The sequence below is a fragment of the Ochlerotatus camptorhynchus genome, unplaced genomic scaffold, assembly GCF_037179485.1.
Source record: "Ochlerotatus camptorhynchus isolate MF236.1 unplaced genomic scaffold, CSIRO-AGI_Acam_v1.1 ptg000071l, whole genome shotgun sequence".
Classification (NCBI taxonomy): domain Eukaryota; kingdom Metazoa; phylum Arthropoda; class Insecta; order Diptera; family Culicidae; genus Ochlerotatus; species Ochlerotatus camptorhynchus.
In genome coordinates this window covers 1042060-1067007 of record NW_027040561.1, presented here as the reverse complement: position 1 = coordinate 1067007, position 24948 = coordinate 1042060, and the positions used below count along the sequence as shown (strand labels likewise).

The window sequence follows — 24948 nt, the reverse complement described above, 5'->3', positions numbered from 1 at the left end:
AACTAGTGTACAGATTCTTATTCGACTAAAGCGCCACTAACGGCGACTTCCCCACTTAAAAACCCTATTTAAAAACATGATGGCGATGGCGTTGCACAATTTACACTAGACACTAATGGTGGTAAGCTCCAACCGGTATTATCCTCGGATTAAATCCCGATCAAGAATGTCCGGCTGGTTTGATGTCGACATCAGAGTTAATCAACATAATTCTGAGCAAACATTTTTCAGATCATACAAACAGGGACGGTATTAAAAGTTAATCCGAGTTGGAGCTTACCGCCATAAGTGCTGGTAGTGCCAAGTGGTAATTTTCAACAGAAAATTTATCGATACTAGCGCCAAATTGGTCGAAAGTGGAAAAATTACAGAGGAAATCAGGAGATGCTAGCGCCACTTAACGTGGACGTTCCCACTTATCTTTACGCAAGTTTCAGGTGGAAGTTGGACGTCTGTTCTCTGTGGTTAAGGCTCGAACTAAATTTCTGTAAAAACTTGTGTAAAGATTGCTATTCGACTTAAACGCCACCAACGCCGAGTTCCCCACTTAAAAACCCTCTTTAAAAAAAACATGATGGCGCTTGTGTTGCACAACTTACACTAGACACTATGTTACAGCACAGAGAACAGACGTTGAAGCTCGGTCAGAAACTTGTGTAAAATAAGAGGGAACGTCGCCGTTACGTGGTGTTAGCATCTCCTGATTTTCTCTCTAAATTTTCCACTTTCGACCAATTTGGCGCTAGTATCGATAAATTTTCTGTTGAAAATTGCCACTTGGCGCTACTAGCACTTAGTGTCTAGTGTAATTTGTGCAACGCCAGCGCCATCATGTTGTCAAAGAGCGTTTTTAAGTGGGGAAGTCGCCGTTAGTGGCGCTTAAGTCGAATAGGAATCTTTACACAAGTTTTTAGAGAAATTTTGTTCGAGCCTCCATGTCTGTTCTCTGTGCCCACAGGTAGAGGTTACCTCCTGCGCAGCTGCATTTTTCGGAAAATGGTGAATATTTGTGATTTCCACTAGGATGAAAGTGGAAATTAAGTGAACTTACTTAGGAAAGATTGTATCATGCTGGTGATAATGGAGAAATGGTTGTATAGGACGGCAATATTCAATAAATGTTCATTTTGGCCTTTTTTAGGTAAACATATTGATACTTACAATTTTCGACGGAAAACGCAACGGAACTTGATTTGCTCAACACGCACCATACTATAAAATGGTGCTCGGTGGTTTATAAAGTGATAACAAGATGACAAATCATCTTTATTTTGAGTAATTGAGCAATTTACTTTTGTTTAATTTACATCATATCACAGAGAACAGACATGGAGGCTGGAACAAAATTTCTCTAAAAACTTGTGTAAGGATTCCTATTTGACTTCTGTGCCATTAACGGCGACTTCCCCACTTAAGAATCCTCTTTGACAACATGATGGCGCTGGCGTTGCACAAATTACACTAGACACTAAGTGCTAGTAGCGCCAAGTGGCAATTTTCAACAGAAAATTTATCGATACTAGCGCCAAATTGGTCGAAAATGGAAAATTTAGAGAGAAAATCAGGAGATGCTAACACCACGTAACGGCGACGTTCCCACTTATTTTACACAAGTTTCTGACCGAGCTTCAACGTCTGTTCTCTGTGATCATATGTACGATACAGCATTGATGGAGCTGTGGAATGAAATGAAAATATCTTATGAAAGTTCATCTGGAAAAGTCAAATATGCACATCAGTCTGATCGTGAAAACATTTTCTTCTTCAATTCAAATGTTATATTGGAAGGATTTTACGTAGGCTTGATGAAAATAATGATTTAATGCTAATTATCACGAATTATATATGCAGTCTGTCAACATTATCATCATCATACAGTGGCAACATCTGCGTCGAGCTTTTACGACAATCTCCCAATATGCAAAAAGTAGCAGTATTTTCCCTTTTACACTCAAAAGCGAAACATTAAATTTTATTGCTTCAAACACAAGTTCAAACACCAACATTCGCCCGTGTTGAAAGACGCGCTGAATTTCTCCAGCGAGCCGCAGCGCCACTGGCTGGAACGGCGTTCAGCACTGGAACTATCCATTGACAGTTTCATTCACGCGCTACGGTTGGCAACGCCCGGTACTTGCCGTTTTTCGTTTCATCGCTTCGCGGACCGCTGCTTGCCTGTGTTCAGTTAGAATCCGCAACTCGTTCGTTCGTCGCTGCAAAATCAATCGTAAGTTTTTCCCGGAAAAACCGAACCAACGCCGCCGCGTACGTGATTGCCAAATTTGCTCGCGGTGGATTTTCCCGAATTTCGATTCGCTAAATTTGTGCAGTATTTCATTGTCCAGTCCCGGTGTCGTCGGTCGTCGGTTTGCTTCGTCGTCCGGGAGTCTCCCTCAAAGTTTACGGCAGCGGTGTTCGAAATTGGTGGGTGTGCAAACCGAAAGAATAGAAGTTAGGGAGTGTTGTGTGCGGTTTGTGGAAAGCCTCGCAGCTCAGCTCTCAGTTGTTCTCCATATCTAAAGGCATTCTTGTGCGCGGTGTGTGCCGTGGTTATCGGTCTGCAATTGGATCCTCTAGAGCCTGGTAGCCACGGATTGTGTTGTACGGGCGGGGAAAGTAGAAACACTGGTTACAGCAGGTAGGGTGTGGATCCCGAAGAAAATGTTTAGCAGACGACAGTCTGAAGTGCATTTTTGATGAGACGGCTGCGAAGAAACTGGTGAAAACTTGGTAACAAACGTGCGAGAAGGAAGACGAGCGATTTGGGAGTGTCGGATTTCGAAAGTGGAACGACATTGCAAGGATTTCGCGTGAAAACATCCGCATACTCGTGTGCCAGAAGCGGTGGCAAGTGACTCCTTGCTGGATTTACACCATTCGGAATCTAGATGTTGTTCTTCCTGTTTGTCTTGTTATTCATACGCGGAATGCTGCTTGCTGTGGCTGTGTGGCTTGTTTGTGTTTAATCTTGACTCGAGTAGCTTTTCAGAGTGTGAGAGGAGACGAGAGGAAAAAAATTGTGAGCCCTTTGCACGCGACATCGTCCCGTGAGACGGACCGTGTGCGACGCTTGTGATGGCCGGTAACAGGAATCGGGAGAGTGGAAAGTGTATATAGTCCTTCGGCGTGTTCGATGCGACGTGGACACGAATAATACGGCAGGAGAGACAGTTGACGGCTTTGGATTATGGGAAAGGAGGTGGATTGGCCGAGGATTGGTCAGACGTATCATGAGCCGGCTACAGACCGTCGTGCGACACAAAACATCTAGAGATACGTTGCGAAAGAGCTTGCGTACACACGGGTTGAGCCGCGTGACAAAATACACCAACACAGCGTAGTTACATAGCGATGAAATGCGGTAGATGTGTGTGTGTGTCACAGCATCATGTCTGGAGAACGACGGTGTATCCATAGGGGGATTTGAGGGGGATACATTTTACGTACGTTGAAGAATAATATGCTGCTATGGGAGATGTGTTTTTAACAGTTGCCTAACTGGCGGTCATGTTTTTGATGCTATCATACGGTTCTCATCCTTCTGCTTCTAACATGATTAACAACCCTTTTCACCATCTATAGGGGAATTAAGGCAGATTGAACACCCCCTGTATTTTCCAAAATATCTACATTTTTTCAATTTAAATGCAACCGATATTTCATTCCTCTTCTGAATGAGTAGTTTAACGAGTGAACTAATTTCACTATGTTCCTAATATGGAACTCTGGTATAATAACACAATCAAATTTCTTTTTTAGATGCCAATTAAGTAGGAACATGTGCTGGTATTTCCTACACGTTAACCTAGTCAATGTTTGCAAAATCATCAATCAAATTATATTTTGCCGCTCTCATACGCCCTCACGTGATATTGAAACAAAATGCCATGTTTGATTTTGATTTTACAGGCGACTATTCTCAACATCTAAAAATGAAGCTGAGACACAAAAATGATTCCGTTGCATATCGTTTTCTTAGAAAAGTTAGTTTGCTATCTCTCTTTACTCTTCACCGATGGTAGAAACGAAGCTACTTCTGCCGGCAATGACGGTAGTTTCGGGTCGCGTTCGGATGCAAAAATCATGAAACTCAAACTCACCACGGTTTGGTTAGAATTGTAGCTGGTGAGTTGTGTTAGCTTGATATTCGTAGCTAAGATATCACAGCTTGTAATATCATCTGCAATTGCTTGGTTGTTGATAAAAATCAAGTGTGATCTTAGAAAACAACACATTACGGCACCGGTGCCGGGGATTCAGTAGATCATTTGATCTGATCTCCAGAATGATTTGGAGGGTCTAAAATAACTGTTATAAAAGGAAATGAATCGAAAATGATGCTCATTTGGCTCTCTAAATCTGAATGGACATATTTCAATATTAGGGGCATTGACTGAGTCGTATTTAATCTAATAACAACAAACGATCCAAACTCCAGGACAATTTGGAGGAATCATAACATCTTGTATACAGGGAAATGAGTTGTGTTTGATATAGTGGATCATTTAATCTGAACTCCAGAATGGTTTGGAGAGTCTAGAACGACTGATATAAATGGAAAAGGATCGTAAAGGATGCACATGTACCGTACCATAAGGAGGCTTCATGCTCAGATGTTTTTAGGTGTATAGTTAAGGATCAGCATTCGAGGATAGCTTGTATGGCCTAGAATGGAATTTCGGTCCAGTTTAACAATCTTCAACCACCCTAGAGAAAGAGTATCATGGTGCTCGCCAAACAATATATAAATTCATGCATTGGTTGTTTGGCATATAAAGCTCTCAATTGATTACTGTGGAAGTGATTTAAATTAAAACCTAAGAATAATTCCAAGGTAGTTCTGAGTAGAGTTTCAAGATAATCCTGCATATTTTAATGATAATTCTTAGGAATTTCTGAGATTAGGTTCATAGGAAGTAAGTCTAAGGTAAATTCATGATAATTCTGAGGTGAATTCCAAGGCGATTCGGAAGAGAATTTCTATAAATTTCTGAGATGTTTGGAATGGAATCAGAAGCTTGATTCCATTGGAATTTTCGGAGAATATAAGAAGGATGCAATTCTAGATAGAGCTGGAATTAGGACGTAAAAGCTTTTGTAAACAATGACTTCTCTCAATGATTTCTCGGAAGTCATGGCTCTCTCTGGCAAATCGACATCATTATCGAGTAGAGGAAGACTTCTTCTACACGATGGATATGTTGGTTTGTGTAGGCGTGCCTTGAATTCCGAGAAATCAACAAGAGAAGTTGTTTACAAAGGCTGTTACGCCCTAGTTCCAGCTCTATCTAGAATTTAAATGTGTGAAAAATTCTAGGAGAACATCAAAGGAATCTGGTGGAAAAGTCAAATAAAGTTCTGACTAGAATTCTCAACTAATTTTGAGGAGAATTTTAACCCTCCAGCGCCCATTGTTACCTGTTTTTTTTTGGCTATAAAAATCCAGTTCTTATTTGATTTTGATGAAACTGGTTTTCAGACGACTACTATACTGCCGCTCTTCGCATGTCGGTCCCATAGCAGTTTTTGTCAAAACTGAGTTTTACAATGCAAATGGTAGCTGATCACTCATATTTTCTTAATACTGGATGAACTCAATAACTTTGTTCTGAAAAAGTTTGGAAAGACAGCCAAATTGGTTGTCTCATCACATAAGAAGCAATGGTACGAATCAAGCTAAAAATGCGATTTTCTCGGCTTGCTGATTTTTGCCATGGGACCGACATGCGAAGAGCGGCAGTATATTTCTATTTTCATTTGCTTTGCTGTGCAACTGAGTGGCCACGCGTTTTAGTGGTCATAACAACCTTCTAAATAGCATGCAATAAATAGAAATGAGTTTACTTTAACGGTTTCCTTAGAACTGAAGGAAAATTTCAAAATAGTTGTGGATAGAATTCCAAGAAAAGAGGAGATTTAAAAAATTAAATCAATTAATATTCTTAGGGTAATTCCAAAGGAATTATTAGAAGTATTTCAATGGCATTCTGATGAGAGTTTCAAGGGAATGCTGAGGAAAGTTCTAACGGAATTTAGTGTATTCCAAGGTTATTTCGATGATTGAGATTCTAAAGGGAATTCTGAAGAGCATTTCAGCAGAATTCCGAGACTAATTCCATAGAAATTTCAAGAGAATTCTTAGTAAACGTTTGGGGGAGTTTTTTTTTATTTACAGAAAACTGTAGAGTGAATTCAAATGGAATTTTAGGGTATAAATTATAAGAGAATATCCGAGAAAAGTTCGTACATGCCCGTGGTGATCCAAAGAGAAAGCCGATCAATGTACATTTAGCCTTTTGCAATGTTCGTCGAGAATAGGGTAGGGCTGTTTTTATCATTTACCATCGCACGCAAGGAGTAGCGCTTCAATCCAATGTAGATGAATTGCGTTTGTTTTGAAAATCTTCTCTGTCACGTACGTGTGAAATGAACAAAAAAATAGTTAATTATACATCAGTAAATACGCGTTTTTCGAAATTAAACAGTGCTTGATTATGCAACCCAAATTGTCAAAATTAGAAGCGATCCTCAAAAGTATTTTAGGTAAAATTATTATTTTGAAGATTGTCGACCCCAGAATCTAAAACCTCGATATTATTATCAATTCAGCATGGGGCATGGTTATTGGGTAAAAACCAACACGACACGTTCTACAGCACTATATTTGTGTAAAATGAAAATTATCATTCTGCTATTGATCCTCAAAATAATCCCCACCAAGGTGAAGACGAATATTAATATTGACAACAACACAGGTGAGAATGAAGATGCAGCCACCAATGAACAAGCACAAAAAATGTTGACTTCGATACTCAGGTCAGGGTGGCAAGTGAACCAGGAAAACCGGGAAAAAGTCGGGAATTTATTTTTACCAGGAATTTCATAAGTCCACCAGGAAAATAATCTTGTATATATAATTTAAATAGGTTTTAAATTTTATGTACCTATGTCAAAGTTTCTTTTTATAATCAGGTCAAAACTAAGCATTTTGTTCAAGCTAAATCTTTCACACAACTAAACATTGATAAAAAAAAATTTACCCTGAGAATTTAGTAAATATATTTTGTATTTATTTTTAATTTTTTTTCTCGAATCAATTGCATGTATGATTTGTGCTTAATAGATAGCAGACTTAAGCAGTGCCGACGGGTAACTACTTTGAAGTACCTGTTCAACATGTGCAATAAAAAGTTCTATTTCCAAATACTTCAGATAGATCATGCAAGTTCTACAAAATTCGAGAAAGTCTTACAAGTTTCAGGGAAATCCTGTGAACTACTGTGATGACCTACAACGGTCAGTAAACCTCTCCGAACCTTCATAGAAGTTCTACAAATTTCAGAGAAGTCTTACAAACTTCAGGGAAGTCCTTTAATCTTTGGGGAATAACTACGAATTTTAAAGAATATTCTACATATTTAATGTAACTTCTACGAGATTTAGGCATTGCTTAAAACTTAAGGATAATCCTATGACACTTATGGATTTTTTCCGAGCTTCAGAGAAGTCTTCAATGCTCTTGGGAAGTCCTCTGAACTTAACATAGTTCTTCAAGCTCAAAAATGTTCCTAGAACTTCCGAGAAGTCGATTGAACTACAGGTAGTCCTACGAAATTTATGGGAGCTCTCCAAACTTCAGAGAATTTCCAAGAAATTAAGGAAAGACCCACCAACTTTTGGAAAACCCTTCGATATTTAAAGCCTTATGAACTTCAGGAAAGCTCTTCTAAATTTAGGGTCCTCATATATTCAGTTAAGTTCTTCAAACTTCAGGGAAGTCCTCAGATCTTCGAGAAAGTTCTTCGAACTTCTGAGAATTTCTACGAACTTCGTGGTACTTCTACGATATTTAAGAAATTCCTATGAATTTAAAAAAAACTCCGAACTTCAGGGAAGTTCTAAAATCTTAAAAAAAAGTCCTTCGAACTTCGGGGAAGTTCCATGCAATTCAGGCAATACAAACTTCAATGAACCCTTCAGGAAAGACCTTAACGCTTCAGGGAAGTTCTACGAACTTTAGGGAGTTTCAGCAGTCAGTCTTTTTAATAATAAGAGTTATTAAACCAGCGTTGTTTATGAAATCTTTTAATCATATGATTTTGAAATCATGTTGTAATCAAAATTCCGCTAAATAAGATCATTAATCGTTGACAATTTGCGGGAAATTTAAACAAACTGGAAATCCGTAAAATTGTTAGAAGCAAAGTTTTGTTTAAAGAGTCCTCATTCATATCACACTTCGCAATTTCACCTTGGGATAAACTAGCCCGTTGGCTAAAAATCTCAATAATAAAGTTAAAAAAATCGCAGTTTCAAAAACAGAAATCTCAAAATTTAGGGGCTTATAGATCTCTAAATTTCAGACATTTGATAAGGCTCCGCGTTAGTCCGTCGTATCTCAGCTTTTCTTCGTCATACACCCCTAAAATCGCTCATTTTACGGGTTATCGCAAATGTTTCAGTGTCAATCGTAATTAATCTTGTAAGCAAAGATGTTTTTGCAAAAATATGAGTGAAAACGCTTTGCTATTATAGTTTTAGCACATAGAACGGAAATGGGCGCCATGATACGACGAAGTAGCGCGGCTCCCTACTAGCTTCTTTACAGCAAACAATCAGATAAAGATTTCACGGGCATTCACAAGAACCTTAATACCTATATTAATTGGTTTGTGAAATTCTGCATTGCGTGAAGAATGATGGTACAAGGATTCACTTTATTTTTTTTTAAATACATGGTTTTTAAAACCAGGAAATGTTTAAATCATTGACCAGGAGAAAACCAGGAATTTCAAAATAGAAATTCACTAGCCACTCTGTCAGGTGAACCTTGATTGATATGCCAACATTCAAATTCATGCAGGTAGTTGATCTATCTGTTAAGGTTGTCTTCATTTTCAGCTAAGTTGAATGTAGAAGAAATTATTTTTATCAAGGGGGGTGACTTTCAAATGCGAACATTCGTCGCCAAACTCGCATAACTGGTTCCAAATGACCACAAGCCAAAAGCAACGATGGTTTGTTGATGTTTAGAACCAAATTCACATATGGAAAATCAATGAGCATAGTCCATTCTATGCGCACAAGTATTGATGGTCTTAAAGTGAAGATAAAAATACCAATTTTTGGCTGGTGCAAAAGTGAGGATAATAAAATACGCACTTGAATATGGGATTACGCAAGTGTGCGAGTTATAAACGTCACAAAGGCGAACGAAAGAGATGACAAATTCACTGGGCCTTACATATTTACATCACATTGATGAATGTTCAGTAGGCCCATTTGACAGCACATTCCGGCCCTGATTTTTATCACTAGGATCGCGATACGAAGAGTCTAGAGAGCAATAGATAATATTTTCATCAAAAAATTACTTTCTGACGCGCCGTACTACACGCTACACGTTGCACATCATCTTCGATTATGGAGTACAAATAATAATCGGTACCCACTCCACAAATACCAGAGCAGAAGGATGCTTCTCCGGCCGCACGACTCGACGACTACACAGTCAGCGGTCCATTCTCGCTCGCAGTTCACCGCAGCTGAATTCAATGAATCATACATTTTATTATTATTTTGTGTGACTATGATGAAGCTCTCGCCTACTGATGGTAGTGACCAGTGACAGTCATCAGAACAAATTAATCGGAGACAGATAGGTAGAAGCAACCTTTCGAAGAGCCTTCACCTGAAACCAGTAAAAGTGTTGGTGTTCCATTGGCCGCGTGTGTAGTGAGATAAAACGTTGTTAATCAAGTGAACATTATATTTCGGCGACCGCTCCCTACTCTACCCGCACAAAGCACCTCGCTGTGAGTGGATAAGCTTGTCGACAGGATCTTTGCCTCTGCTGCTGACTGGTCGATCGGTGGTGGGTCGCGAATACCAAGAATCTTGCTTGTTATATCGCAGGTAAACTCGGAGTGGTGGAAAACCGCACCGCATATCTAGCTAGCCGCTGTTTCAACACTAGCACACAAACATCTGTCGGTTTCGGTTTCGATGTCGAGTTTGCTGCGGGTGCATTGTTGCAAGTGACGGCGGGTGGGGTCAGATATCCAATTCAACACCAGCCAGGACGCGGGGGACGACGGCGACTCAAGGAGCAGTTTTCATTCGTTTTTGCGTGTGTGTACGGCTCGCGAACGAGAACTTCCATTTATGAGAAAAGCTGCGCGCACCGAGCTCACGATCGTTTTATTCGTTGGTCGTGTAAGCTTATACACGGTCGATCAGACTGACGCAAAAAATTGGGTCGAGTCAACTTCGCCTAAAGTGGGCTTTTCCAGGAAAAACTTCTCCAATTGACCCTTCTGACGTTGATAACGTTAACGTTGATTTTATCCTCACTTTCGAACCATCAATACTCGTGCATATAGAATGGACTTTATGAGGGAAATCGATTGAGGTTTCACGCAGTCTATTTGTAAACTCTTGGGGTTTCCTCATATTCGAGAAGTTTTCTTGATTTTCCACGGATTTAGCCTGGAAGTGATTTGAATAAATCCTATTTTGCCGAAATTGAGTCGACTCGATTCAATTTTCAGTCGGTATGAACGACCGTGTAGGGACGTAAAGCGTAAAGTGAACAGTGTCGCCGATCTTCCCCCCCCGAAAAAGCATTCGCGAAGCCGTAGCCACGAGAAGTTGAAACTGGAATTGGGTTCGGCAGGGGCGTGCTTGGGGTGTTAAGCTTAGATGGGTTTTAAAAATTAAATTAAATTCGTGATTTAATTGGCATTGCAAAAGATATCAGAAGGTTCTTTAGTCATGTTGCAATTAGTTTCTACACTGAACCAAAACCACGCGTAATTTACATTGGTGAAAGTCTTTAAATGTTATTGCGATTCTGGAAAAAAATTCTAAGGCCTTAACTGACAAGGCCCTGATCTGAGGCTCTTGTTGTTTGTTTAAAACCTATGCATCGTTGAATAGTTATTATTAAAGAGCCTGAATTTATAAAGAGGTGACATCTTATCCATTTGACAGGTCTTCTGCTCGTTTGGAATGACTTTTCCTATGACTTTGACAGACAATCGATTGTTCCAATTTTGACATGTCGTCTCTTTATAAATTCAGGCTCTTTAGTTATTATGTGACGACGAATGTCCACATTTAATCAATTTGTTAGAAGGTTTATTTTTTCAAGAATAATTCAAACCCATTAACTATCATGACAATCCAGAACAACGTAGAACGCGCATCACATCAGAGCTCAACTGCTTCGGAACTTTTCGGAACAGCATAGAAACATTCATCTCCGGAGAATACACATCCTATAAATCTAGGCTTACAATTGAAAAGGGCAGAATTCCAAAATCACCTTATCGAGAAAATCGCTTAAGAATTTTGATGACCTAAATACTAATCCTATGTCACGGATTTCCATTTTCTGAACGATTTTATTAGCTTGACATATAGGGGAATTTACGTATTCTCGGCAACCTAAGCAGCGACCTTCTTTCTATAGCCTTTTTCTCTAAGGAACGCACACCTATGCAGTATTGGTTTGTTTACAATCTTTTGCTGCCAGCTGCTCTAACAATTTCAGTCGAAAGAATTGTCAAAAACTGTTTTGAAACGCTTTTACAAGGCTCCAATCTTCTCTAGTGAGAGCGAGTATTGTCGGCAACCAGTTTTTCTTCGGCAACCGTTCCATTTGAACTGCATGTAAATCTGCTGTTCTATTATCGGCAACTCGAAATCAGCTACAATTTGTAGTGCGTGTGTTTCATTTCAAGAAAACCCTGCTAGATTGCTTTTTCTCAGTGGTAAAAATATAGTCAAATTGAAGCTGAAAGCATAAAGAATCGTTTGCATGCATTCAGCGAAGTGTTTTCGTAAGAAAATCCAGTGAAAATAGTGTTTCAATTTGTGTTGCCGAAAATAGTCTGTCATGCCGAAGCTGTCATTTCCCCTAACTAATAGTGTAATTTATCATCATGCATCACTAAAAACTAAAAAAAGTTTTTTTTTGCTGTGGAATTGAGAAGAAAACTTCATACGCCCTGATAATTTCATACATGTTATTACCCTCTAGAGCTTCCACCCTTTGAACTGTCAACACTGGTGATACGCCTTGGAAATACACCCTAGTGATTTTTTGTTTGTTGTACCGCCTTGGTTCATCGTTCGCGAATTTTGTGAGAGTGGAATAAACCCAGAGATTTTTTTTTGTCTTCTTTTTGTTCGTTGTTTACACGTGAAATATCAATAAATGAACCGGCTGTGACTAGATACTACAGAATCAGTACGTTTGGCATATTAAAACAATAAAATTCGTAGTTCTGGTGCAAGGCGTAACGACCAGATACACCATAGAGTTGGAAATTGGAAATACGCCATGTAAAAGGAAACGTTTTTGATGATTTGAAATAATATTTTCGTCTACTTTTTGTGTTTATCGAGTAGCAAAATATGATTTGTTTACATTTTGGCTCTTCTGCCTCTTTCAAATGTTAGTCTAGAAATAAAAAAAAAACCTCTCTATCAATGCTGCAGACAGAAGATGGCACCGAAATTCGTGAAGAAATGCAAATAAAAGAAAAAATCAGATCCTATGTTGAGACCTTGTACTCCTCAGTAGACAGTAGAACCTTCTATAAACTTTATACCAGCCTGAACACAACCCTGCGAATGAAAATCTGATGCAACAACAGCAGCAACACAAGATGAAGTTCTAACTGCCATTAAAGGAAGCTGTTCTCGAGAATCTCCGGATTCCGATGGGCTGCCATCAATAATGCACTTCAGGGTAATGCAATGAAACAATTCTGATGGAATCTTAGTGCTCGCCAGAAAGAAAAGAGGTGACAAAAGTGGGAAGGGTTATCGACCACTATCCATTTTGAACTTCGATTACAAAGTCTTGGCTAGAACTCTAAAGCAAAGAAGGCATTGTTTGCTTCCGCCAGTGATGCTCAAATTGAAGGAGAATTAAAACACCTTCGTCAAAGTGCACTGTTCCCAAGTAACATTGCAAGTTTTAACAAGGTTTTAAAGCATTCTACAAGGCTAAATCATGGTCTACAGAACCCCCATAAAACCCAAATTGTTACTTGGGTTAGCATCTTTCGATATAGAAGATGCATGTGACCGTATATCACCAATTTTTGAAGCAAACCATCGATAGAATGCAATTTTTTGTTCTGCTGGATACATTCTATGTAGACAACCTCTCCATGTTACTAAACAATACTCTAGCAGCAGTACAAGTGATAACTGTCTTCAATGATTATGGATTAATTTCTGGATAATTTTTAAACTAGCAGTCATAATTGGCAATGTCAATCTCACATCAGACACGCTACGGAGAGAACCTCAAACAAGCACAGAAAGTGAACTGGCAGTTTGTTCTGAATGGATTGCGAACCCAATGTTGGTTTCATCATCCAAGGAAGCTGAATCGGATTCAAAAAGTCATTCCAATCAATATTGCTGATTCACAGAAATCATGGCATGCATCGACATTTCACGAATAAGAAGAAGCAACATCCGCAGCTGTCAGCCATAAACACAACAGGAAACAAATCACAACCGGAGAATAACTATCATTCTTCGAAGCCTCGGTAGCAGATGGATCGAACTGCTTGATGCATTCGATCAGATCCGATCCGATGATTATCAATTGTATCACTCAGGTAATACTGAACATAATTGTGGAGACGAGTGTCCTCATGAAATGAAGTAGTATAGTAGTCCATAGGTTGGTTGGAGGATCTTTTTGTGCCAATACGCTGAAATGCAGTTTTCATTTACTTTTCTATTCAAATAGCTTCAGATTTCTTCAATTTATCTTGCGAGCTTCCATCTGACTTGTTGTTTTAAATGTTGCCTTGTGTTGTCATGCGAACAAGGTCTCCAACTCGGTCTTCAAGGAACGATTTTGGTTCAGTTTTCGAAAATCCCAAAAACAGCTGTCAGTGACGATTGTCAATTTCGGTTGTCAAATCTTCCTCTGAACTGGCAATATGTACATATCACTCACGAAGGAATGTCGATTTGCCACAAAAATAAAGGCGGAGGTCGGAAAGTTCATTTGGCTGGCCAAACCTTGCAAAGAATAGTTTTTGAAAATTTAATTCAACAAAATTGAAATCACTTTTCTTGGCTGGGATGATGAACCTGGCGTATCAACTTCCATTCTTAAGCAGCCTCCTGGGGAATCAAAACAATCCAATACCAGCGATGTTCAAACACATAACTTTACTGAAAACAGAGCTGTCTCACCTAACGAATCAATTGGTCAACACACCATCGTCCCGAGGATTTTATCTTCACTTTCTGACGCTGAAACCGGATCATGGATGTGTATCGGCACAACGCGATTGGAAAATCAACTTCAAACACCTCCACAACAAAAAATTCTAACATTCACGCAGCGAATGCTGGTGTGTGGTAATGCAGAAGAAGATAAGGCATTGATAGTTGCTGTTTCACTGAGTTGTAGTAGATAACCCCTATTGTGAAACAAGTTCGGGAGATCTAGAAACCACGATACATAAGCTGTCTCGTTGTCAATGCGTTGGAGGCACCTGGAGCTTCTACCGAAGACAACTATGAAACTAGTCAGATTAGAACCAGAAGAGTTTGTTTATCCTAACTTCAGAAACATCAATCAAACAACTATGAATTATACTGCCTATAATCGCATATCAGTCCGATATGGATTTTCGTCAATTTTAATATAACAACGTGTTTCGTCCAGGATAATGTTACCCTACGTTGTCTTTTAATTTGGTCTTCTTTCGGCTCAGGTTGACACACCGGTTACTATGCCCCGAGAGGCAACTTGCCTGCTCGGGGACTCAAAACGAACTATATATTTCACAATATTCTTTGGTTTAAATATACAAACATCACAATAAGGTATTTCATCACATCCAATTACAATCAAAACAATAACAACAAAAAATGACCAAAACAAAAACATCCACGTCTATAGTGTGAAAAGTGATGGCTGCACCATACTGCAATTCGCACTGAACAGATCGTTACCATGGCACGGGGGGGGCTGTTATTATTTTCTCATTCTAAACTTAAATATAGTAGAGCCCGGTGCCGATGGTACGATCGAACACAACGTTATCCACTATCAATTACCATCTACTTTCATATTATTTGATAAAACTACGGACTTTGATCATGAAAAATGTGAAAACAACATCAAGTCAGTTTATCCTATCAAGAAATTCGATCGCCCAGACGTCAAGCTACACAGTTCTGCTTTCTGAATCGCCATATTTTTCGCTGATTTAACAAAACGTACAAGCTTCATTGCAACTAATTTTAACTTACAGGGCTGGTAGCAGGTCACTTTTTAGTGACTTGGTCACTATTTTCAAGTCAGTCACTAAAAAGTCACTTTTTTCCTCAAAAAGTCACTAAAGTCACTATTTCTTAAAATTTAGTCACTAAAGTCACTTTTTTACGACCAATCTTGAGAGTAAATAATTTGACTTTAAAAACTCAGAGTAAAGTCTGGCAAGAAGAGTTGTAAACGTTTACTTTTCACGAAATCTAATGTTTTATTTATTTTTATCTTGAAATTGTCATAGACCTATCATAAATTTTCAGAGATTTCTAAAAAAGCTCTAGACCCAATTTTCTGGCTGTTTTACATTGAGATCTTGAAAGTTATCCAAACCTACACTGCAACAAAAAAAATCGTAAAATTCATCTGAATAGACGTACACATTTTCTACCACACTTCTCCGGTAAATTTTACGTGTTTTGGGGGAGAGATTACATTTGAGTGATTCACATGGAATTCAATTGATTTTCACGAAAATTTTATCGGATTTTCCGATAATCTTCAAATTGGCATCACTTAAAAGTTACGGGAATTAATAAGCAGATGTTACTGGATTTTTTAGTAATGATAAAGTGAATTGGTGATAGACTATAGATATAGGGGAAATGGATCTTATGTTGGCCTATGGATCTAAGATTGGGCCCATCGCTAGATATCTGATTTTTATCAATTTTATCTAGATGAACGCCTCATTGGGATGGAACTTATGGATATTTTTGGTCGCTATTGAAAATTTAGTCGATTGCTGAATTTTTGTATGGGCCCAAATTAGGGGCATTTAGGCCGACATTACATCCATTTCCCCTATATATTTCGATTAATTTGAGTTTTTCTGATTGCATTCTAGAAAAATTGAAATTTACTCATATTCTGCAATTTTGTTTTTAATTTATAAATGAGTGTTGATCTATAAAAATTATAAAACTTACGCTTGAAAACATGAAGAAGCCTGGGAATTCCAACTCTTTCAACAACGATGAATGTGCCCTTTCTTCCATCGCCATTTTTGAATTACAAATACGACGAGAAAATTTTCATAAACTGAAGTGAATTTCACTAAACCTTTTTCAGCATGACATGTGGACTGTATCAGTGAATCCAGTGGAATTCATTACCATGCCATTGAAGTCCTATTTTCAGGGTGGCCAGCAAACCGGGAAAACCGGGAAATATCCGGGAATTTGAAAAGTAACCGGGAAAACCCGGGAATTCGGTGAGAGAACCGGGAAAATAAATTAACCATACCATAGGATAAATTTTTAAACCAGAATTTCAGAATAAATCATTGAAACAGAGTTATCCTTTACCAAATGAATGTCTTGCTCTATTTGCTGCATATTTTTTTTCAGTTTCCCGTGTTATTGTTTTTAAAATTTAATCACTCAGCAATATTGAAAATTGATTTTTGTCGTCTTAATTTCAGATGTAAAGTGCATGGTCCTTAAAAGAAAATATTGAAGATGCTGGACTTTCAAAGCAAATATTTGTAAAAACCGAAATTGAATTATTCTTTTCCGGGGGTTTAATTTTTCGTTGTTCAAAATTCTCATGACATGAAATCCAGAATTAACTTGGAATTCGGCTCTGAATTATCTTGAAATTGTTCTCAAATAAACCAGAAGACACTCCGCGTAATAATTGCCGTTGAATTCCTTTTGGAATTTCCTTGCAACCCCGTCTAAGAATTTAATTGGAATGCTTCTTAGAATTCCCTTAAGCCTATTCGGAGACTTTGATTCCTTTGAAAATATTTTCAAAAATTTCTTTTAACTTTATTCAAAACAGCAGAAATCTTTCGAAATTTTATTTAGAAACCCCTTGGAGTATTTTAAAGAATTTCTTTCTAATTCTCAGAATTTTTTGCAATAAATTTTGTTGGAGTTCTGTGATGAATCTTTCGCACTAGGGTTGAAATTATTGCCAGCACAATCTAAGAACTCTGTTTCTTGTTGAATTCTGATCATAATTCTCTTGGAATTCTTCTTAAAATTCATCTCTAATTTTCTTCACGATATTCATACAAATCTCATCAGAATCACGTAGGAATTTTCCGCAATGTTTTGTTTTTGACAACTCCTTTGTAAATCTTCTAAAATTATCTAACAATTTAATTTAGAATTTGCATTCTTCTCCACAGAAATCCTTCCAAATTCATCTAACAATTATTAGGGTTTTCATGTCAGAATAATTCTGGAAATCTGCTCAAAACTTTTCCTTCGAAAACTGTGTGGGAATCTTTCTCAATATTTGTTTGAAATCAAAACTTTGAATTCTTTTAAAATTTACTAAAAAATCCAGGGTTTGTCCGCTAGATTCTATAGATTGTTATGTAATTTGTTATAACCCTTAAAATACTTCCAAGTCTCAGAGCGTGACAATTATGACTCCACGACTCATAAGTATTATATATATTTAATTTTTCATATCTGTGATCTTGAATTTTTTTTCCAAAATCTCACATTTTAATTATTTTTACTCCAAATCTTGCATCACAAAGATTGTTAGTTATCACAAATTTTGAAAAAAAGTTCTAGTTTCAGACACTACTCAAATTTTAAAGCCCCAGAATCTTGGGAATCTTCTTAAATTCCTTTCAGAGCGTTCTTAAAAATGCGTTCAATTTGGTTTTTTTGATTAATATTTACAACCGGGAATTTTTTAAGATTTAAACCGATAAAACCGAGAAAAAACCGGGAATTTCAAAATGAAAATTCACTGGCCACCCTGTATTTTGAAGAGGGGACAGATTTAATGCCATATTCATACTCGAATCGGTTGAAAAATACACTTAATCTTATAGTTTACTCGATATCTATCCATTGCAAGTAATATTTTGATAATTGTTTATGTTTTGAGAATTGGTGCACAGGTGGATTGAGGTTAAGGAAACGACACTGGATTTGGGCGTGGTTGCTTTTATAAACAGGCAAGTCAAACGCCGATTTCTCGCAAATAAACGCTCAATCTTGCGAACAAACTATCCCAAACGATAGTCAAATCATTCATCTACCTGTTTGTGTGGTTAATTTTCGAGATTGAACTTTGATTCGCGAAAAGTCGACGATTGACATGTTTGTTTACACAATCAATTACGCCCAAATCTCAAAGTTCTCCGAAATTTTTTCAAAGGCCAGAAATTTGAATAATCTTTGAAACTCATAAAAACCAATAAGATTGTATTTTATCTAACTATTAACAATTAATCATAAAAAAAAGAAAAACAAACAATCGAATTCGCCCCCTTCCAAGCACGCCCCTGCAACCGAGTGAATACAACTTGCGGTCGGCATCGCCACTGTCGCTATATCGCTGTCGTTGTCGTCGTCATCATCGTCATCATCGCGGGTCTCTTCTGTTGGCGCTTTGGTGGCGGTGGTCGGTCGCTCGCTCCGACACGATACCCACCCTTTTTTGAGCGTATGCGTGAGCCAGTTGGGCAGAAGAAAAAGTATCGTGTCGGAAATTTTAAATTTCAGTTGAATAAGTGCTAAGTGACCGAGCAGAAGTCACTCTCCTCTCACACCACACTCTATACTCACAAGTCACAAGCCAAGCAGTAAGCCCACACGAAAGATATAGGCAGCGGCAGCAGCTTATACACATTAGTTGTCGGTTGGTTGGTTAGTCGGCTGCGCATAGCAGAGACACTCCTATAAAAGTGTGTACTATTCCAAGTGTAGGACTCTATCGATCTACTCCGGAGAAGAGCAGAGCTGAGCTGTGTATTAATTTTCTGTTTGGTGGAAGATCCGGCTTTCCACTGCCGAATGCGAGCTATAGTTTTTAATCGTGGTTATTTGTGTTATTTATCGAACATTCTATTCGTTACATTGTTACGTGATTATTCGAAAAACGCACATTCTATCGTCTGTTAAGTTTCAGTATTTTTATGCAACCAAGTGCCGAAGTATTAATTGTTTATTTTTTTCCTTCTGTGCATCTTGTTTAGATTTTATTTGCTTTTCTGTTACAATAAAACGAATCTTACAATAGAAATTAAACTCATCAACAAACAAAACATCCTTAAGAAACACACCAACACAAACACAGCGAAGAGCAAACATACCTACAAGAACCGTACGTTGTCGTCGTCGGCTCTTGGAAAACCTTCCATCCCGTCGTCAGTGTGATTGTTATACATTTGTGTTTTTTTTTTTTACATTTCGAAAGAAGACGGCGAAGAGAAGAAGAAGAAGAAGAAGAAACGGCACAACGAACAACGAGCGAGAGTAGAAGAAGTAAGAAGCGGAGCTCTGGTGGAATAACAAAAACCAAGTGCGCGAGAAACCCCGATAAAGAAAGAGAGAAGAAAGAAGAGGTACCTTGCCCTGTCTGTCTGTCTGTCTGTTTGGAGCAGTCAGGAAGAAGCGAGCAAACAGCCAAAAGAAATCATCCTACAGTGACTTGTTTCTTAAGTTTAAAACTCCTCCGGAGAGCCCACCGCTTCCCGAATTGCAAAGTGAGTGAGAAGAATCGTAGAAACACAGCAGCACAACAGCGTCAGAGCAAGCCCATCTTGTCGAATTTTAAGTTTTTGTTGTTGTTGTTGTTGTTTTCGTTTTACTCGGTCAAGTCAAGGGGTATCGCGTAAGAAGAAACCCTCGGCTGTCCCAAGCAACACCTAACGCCATTAAAAGTCACCGCCAACACACAACAGATCAGAAAAGATGGCAGATGATTTGCGGGATCGCAACGACCCGGAGCTGAAGTATCTCTCCGTCGAGCGAAATTCCTTCAACGATCCGGCTACACAGGCCGAGTGGACACAGAAGAGGCTCGTCTGGGTGCCGCATGAGACACAGGTAAGTTGGGCCATGGGATTTTTGGTTCGATGGTTTGGAGTTCCGCCGCAGCAGGACTTTGCGGTGACATCATATTTGTAGAGTTTTGTTTTTCTTTATTATTGAGATTACATATCTGTAGAGTTTTTTTTGTTTTGTTATGATCGATAATCGCTTATCAAATGCCAAACAGACATCAATATTTCAGCGGAATTTTTTATCGAGCATCTAATGGCTTATGTAGACAATTGCATTTAATGTTAACTTCTCTAAATAATTTGAACAAGTGAGGTGATCTGCTCGTTGGATCCTATGTAGTAAATTCGACAAAATTAATCGAAAGTCGGTACAAAGATATATGTCTCAATAGTGTTGAGTAGTTATGAGAGTAATATGTTTGGCGCTAGGGTTTTCAAATTTCCCGAGTATCAGAAATCAAAAAATGGAATACCCGGGAAATAAGCAAAAATGATGGAAAATTTGCATCAAAGTTTTGACTCCTCTGAAAAATTTCTTGTAATTTTCATCCAAAAATCCTTCTAATATATCCCGCGAAATTGGAATCGGGAAACGTGATTTTTGGCAAATTTCTCGGGAATGATTTCCCTAGACAGGGTGGCCAGCAAACCGGGAATACCGGGAAATATCCGGGAATTTGAAAAGTAACCGGGAAAAACCCGACAATTCGGTGAGGGAATCGGGAAAAATAAATTAACCCTACCATAGGAACAAATTTTAACAACAGAATTTCAGAATAAACCAATGTCTTGCTCTATTTGCTGCATAATTTTTCTTAAGTTTTCCGTCTTATTGTTTTTAGAATTTAATCACTCAGCAATATTGCAAATTAATATTTGTCGTTTCAATTTCAGATGTAAAGTGCTTGGTCCTTAAAAGAAAATATTGAATTTACGGTTTAGCGACTTTCCCACCGGTGATATGTGCTTACCTCTCAGTATGTTCAAACTTTCTCATAGAAACTATTGAAGATGCTGGACTTTGAAAACAAACATTTGTAGAAACCGAAACTGAATTATTCTTTTGCTCGGTTTAATTTTTTCGTTCTAAATTCTCACGATATGAATTCCAGAATTAACTTGGAATTCTGCTCTGAATTATCTTGAAATTGTTCTGAAATAAGCCAGAAAACACCCCGCGTAATAATGACCAGTGAATTCTTCTCCTTGCAACTCCTTCTAATAATTTAATTGGAATCCTTCTTAAAATACGCCTTTTTAATAGAAACTAAACGATCGATTCAACCTCTGGTGGTAAATAGGAGGACGTTAAAAAGAGTGTTGTGAGCAGAAATGTTTGTCATGAGACATAGGAAGCGGAACACTTTTACTTTTCCTGATAACTTGATTCATGTGAGATGCTCCAAAACTTGATTTACAGTTTAAAAATTTAATTCTGTATCGTTTTTGCAAAGATCCTGCTAGTGTCCAGGAATATTTTTGGATTTGTATATGAATAGTTCAAGTGCAAATCAGTTCAGATCTGTGAAAAATCGTAAAATATGGAAACTACTGATGGAAATTGGCAAGATGTTGAATGAAAAATGCTCTAATTTACGTTGTGAAAAATCCTCATTCTGATGTAAACAACTGGTTTGGCTGACGTTTCCTCTCGAATTCGCTTGGCGCACGCTACATTGGTAGTGCATTAAAAAGACCTATTCTCTTGAGCCTATCTGGACATTTCGATTCCTTTGAAAATCTTTTAACTCTATTCAAAACAGCAAAACTCTTTCGCAATTTTTATTTAGAAATCCTTGGGAGTATTTTAAAGAATTTCTTTCTAATTATCAGCAATTTTTTTGCAATCAATTTTGTTGGAGTTCTGTGATGAATCTTTCGCACTAGGGTTGAAATTATTGCCAGAACACTCTTAGAACTCTGTTTCTTGTTGAATTCAGATCATAATTCTCGTGGAATACTTCTTAAAATTCTTCTGTCATTTTCCTCTTCTTCTTCTTCTTCTTCGCATTTCAAGCTTATTGCATATCGCATATTTAGCTTATTGCGTGCTCTCAACTTAGTGTTCTAGATGCACTTCCACAGTTATTAATTGAGAGCTTGCGATGTCTGTACCATTTTTGCATTGATATGATTGTGTGGCAAGTCCAATCATACTCTATGCCCAGGGAAGTCGAGAAATTTTCCAACCCGAAAAATTCCTAGACCGAACCGGAAATCGAACCCAGCCACCTCCAGCATGGTCTTGCTTTGTAGCTGCGCCTTTACCGACTGCGCTAAGGGAGGCCCCTTCATTTTCCTCACGATCCCCATACAAATCTCCTCAATATCACGTAGGAATTTTCCTTTTGAAATCTTCTAAAGTTACCTAACAATTCAATTTAGAGCATGCATTCTTCTCCAAAGAAATCCCTCCAAATACATCTAAAAATTTCTAAGGGTTTCATGTCAGAATAATTCTGGTATTCTGCTCAGAACTTCTCATTTGAAAGCTGTGTGGGAATCCTTCTCTATATTTGTTTGAAATCAACACTTTGAATTCTTTTAAATTGTACTAAAAACTCCAGGGTTTGGCCACTAGATTCTATATATTGTTCTGTAATTTGTTATAACCCTTAAAATGCTTCTTCAAATCTGTGATCTTGATTTTTTTTTTTTTCAAAATCTCACATTTTAATTATGTTTCTCCAAATCTTGTATCACGAAGATTTAAAAAAAAAAAAGTTCTAGTTTCAAACTCTACACAAATTTAAAGTCCCACGATCTTGGGAATCTTCTTAAATCACATTTATCCCTTCAGTAAATTCCTTTCAGCACGTTCTTAAAAATGCGTTCAATTTCGTTTTTTTTGTTGAATATTAACAACCGGGAATTTTTTAAGATTTAAACCGGGAATTTCAAAATGAGAATTCACTGGCCACCCTGCGTTCCGAGTAGGAAACACTACTTCGTCCTCTCTTAGAAGAAATGTTTTAGAATTTTAGAACATTGAAGAAATATTACGAGAGTTTGGAGCAGATTTTAGAATGTATTCTAGAGATAACACCAAGGTATTTCAGAGAAAATGTCCTAGGTACTTTTCACTAGAACTCCAAATCAGTCGTTTGAGTTAAGAGTGTTTTTTTTTCAGTAGCTCTGTGAAAAAATCCATGGCGATTGTGAAGCCAATTCCCGGATCAATGAAAAGTACCAAAGAATCCGAATTTTTAGAGTAAAACATCGAAAGAATTGTGCGAAGTGTTTTAAGACAATTCCGAGGAAAATTTCAAGGACAGCTCGAGAAGAATTTCTAGATATTTTTTTTTTTGATAATTCCAAGGGAGAACTCCAAGATAATTCTGAGTAATATTTAAGACAATTCTCAAATAAATTGCATGGGAATTAAAGAATTCAAGTGAATAAAAACATGGAATCTTCAGTCTATTATTAGATAATGTCTGAAATTCAAAGCAACTCTAAGGCCGAATTTCATTAATTTTTTGGAGTATTCTGTCAAGAATTTCTGGACGTTTAAAAATAAATTTTCAAGGGACTCCAGGAGAGAATCTCCAATTTATTTTAGAAGAACTCTGAAGAAAAAACTCTGTCGAGGGCAATAATTGTATATGATATGCTTGAGAATAATCAAATAAAATCCTGTAAAATTTTAAGCGAATTTCCATAGACACATTTTGAAGACTTCGAACGCAGAACCAAATTCAAGATCCAGGATAAATCCTGCTGTCTTAGTAATGACTAATGTAACCTAGTGACCTCTTCGGTTCAATCGAATTTGGTTTTAAGCTTTTCAATTCAAATGTATACCGCACAACCGGGAAAATTTCTAAAATTCCGGGAACAAAACGAGAAAAACCGTGAAATTGACAATCAGGATTTACTGATCACCATGATCCAAAGACTGTCTGTCTGTCAGAATGAATCCACTTCAGATAAGTTAACAAAAATGTAATTCCGTAGGCCGCATGGATAGAGGTCAATACTCCAGTGCCTTGTGAACTAATTCTTTAGTCAATTTATTTAGTTTCAGTCACTATCCGTTCATTTATTAGGTTCAGTGTCTATGCTATGGGTCCACTTCAGAGGTTTCATGGGTAAAGTTGTTGAAGAAAATCTGCACTAAATTTAAAGTCTGATAGATTATAGACAGAGATCATATTGAATAACTTCACAAATCTTATGAATCAGTTTCAAAGATCTTATACCTATCATGTTACATCAATATGATTAATGGAGATCTTTTGTGTCTATTCCGGAGGTCTCATGTTACTACTTTGAATGTGAAATTATTCCCTTTTATCCCCTATGCGTTAATTGTAGAGATTTTGTGTATCAATTTAGAATGCCTTAATGGCTAAATCTGGACACACACAGGGCTTATGGGTATTTGTCAGTAACCCTATGGTTCCTTTCTAAAACAATTATGGATCATCTTCATAGATTCCATGGGTCTACGTTATAGGTATTATGGGTTAATGATCTTCAAACCATACAGACAAAAGAGAAGTGAGGAATGATCCCGATGAAGTTGTAGGATAAGATAATGTTTGAAGAGAGTTGGATTATTTTTTATCAGAAAACATGAATGTACACTTCCAGTAAACTTAAGAAATATTTATATGGAAGACTGGGAAAATCTTGAAATTGTTAGTGTCATCATGGAACAGATAACTTTGTTGGCTTACTCTCAAGACCAAAGTGTTATTTTCGTAATATAAAAATTTAGTTTATTTTTTGTACTTTTTGCTGAAAATTGAAGAAATTTAGTGCACATTTAACCAATAGGTCATTAGGCTGAATGCGATAGTGTAGGAGGGGCTATTAGGTCAAACAGGTGATTGCTGTAACTGCTACATTTTTCTTGAATTTTGATTTT

At 37.6% G+C, this 24948-nt stretch overlaps 1 protein-coding gene across 4 annotated transcripts in view; it reads left to right on the top strand.

Annotated features, from left to right (window-relative positions):
- Positions 1 to 2249: 2249 nt before the first annotated feature.
- The window catches only part of zip (myosin heavy chain 10), a 169214-nt gene continuing 146515 nt past the window's right edge, over positions 2250 to 24948 (top strand). For 2 of the 4 annotated variants that reach the window (XM_065217274.1, XM_065217272.1), the window contains exon 1: positions 18820 to 20118. In XM_065217274.1, coding sequence (XP_065073346.1) covers positions 19984 to 20118 — 135 coding nt within the window. In that variant the 5' untranslated portion in view covers positions 18820 to 19983. Of the gene's footprint in view, positions 2425 to 18818; positions 20119 to 24948 lie in introns of those variants that run through there. The other 2 variants (XM_065217273.1, XM_065217275.1) reach the window with 2 other exon arrangements.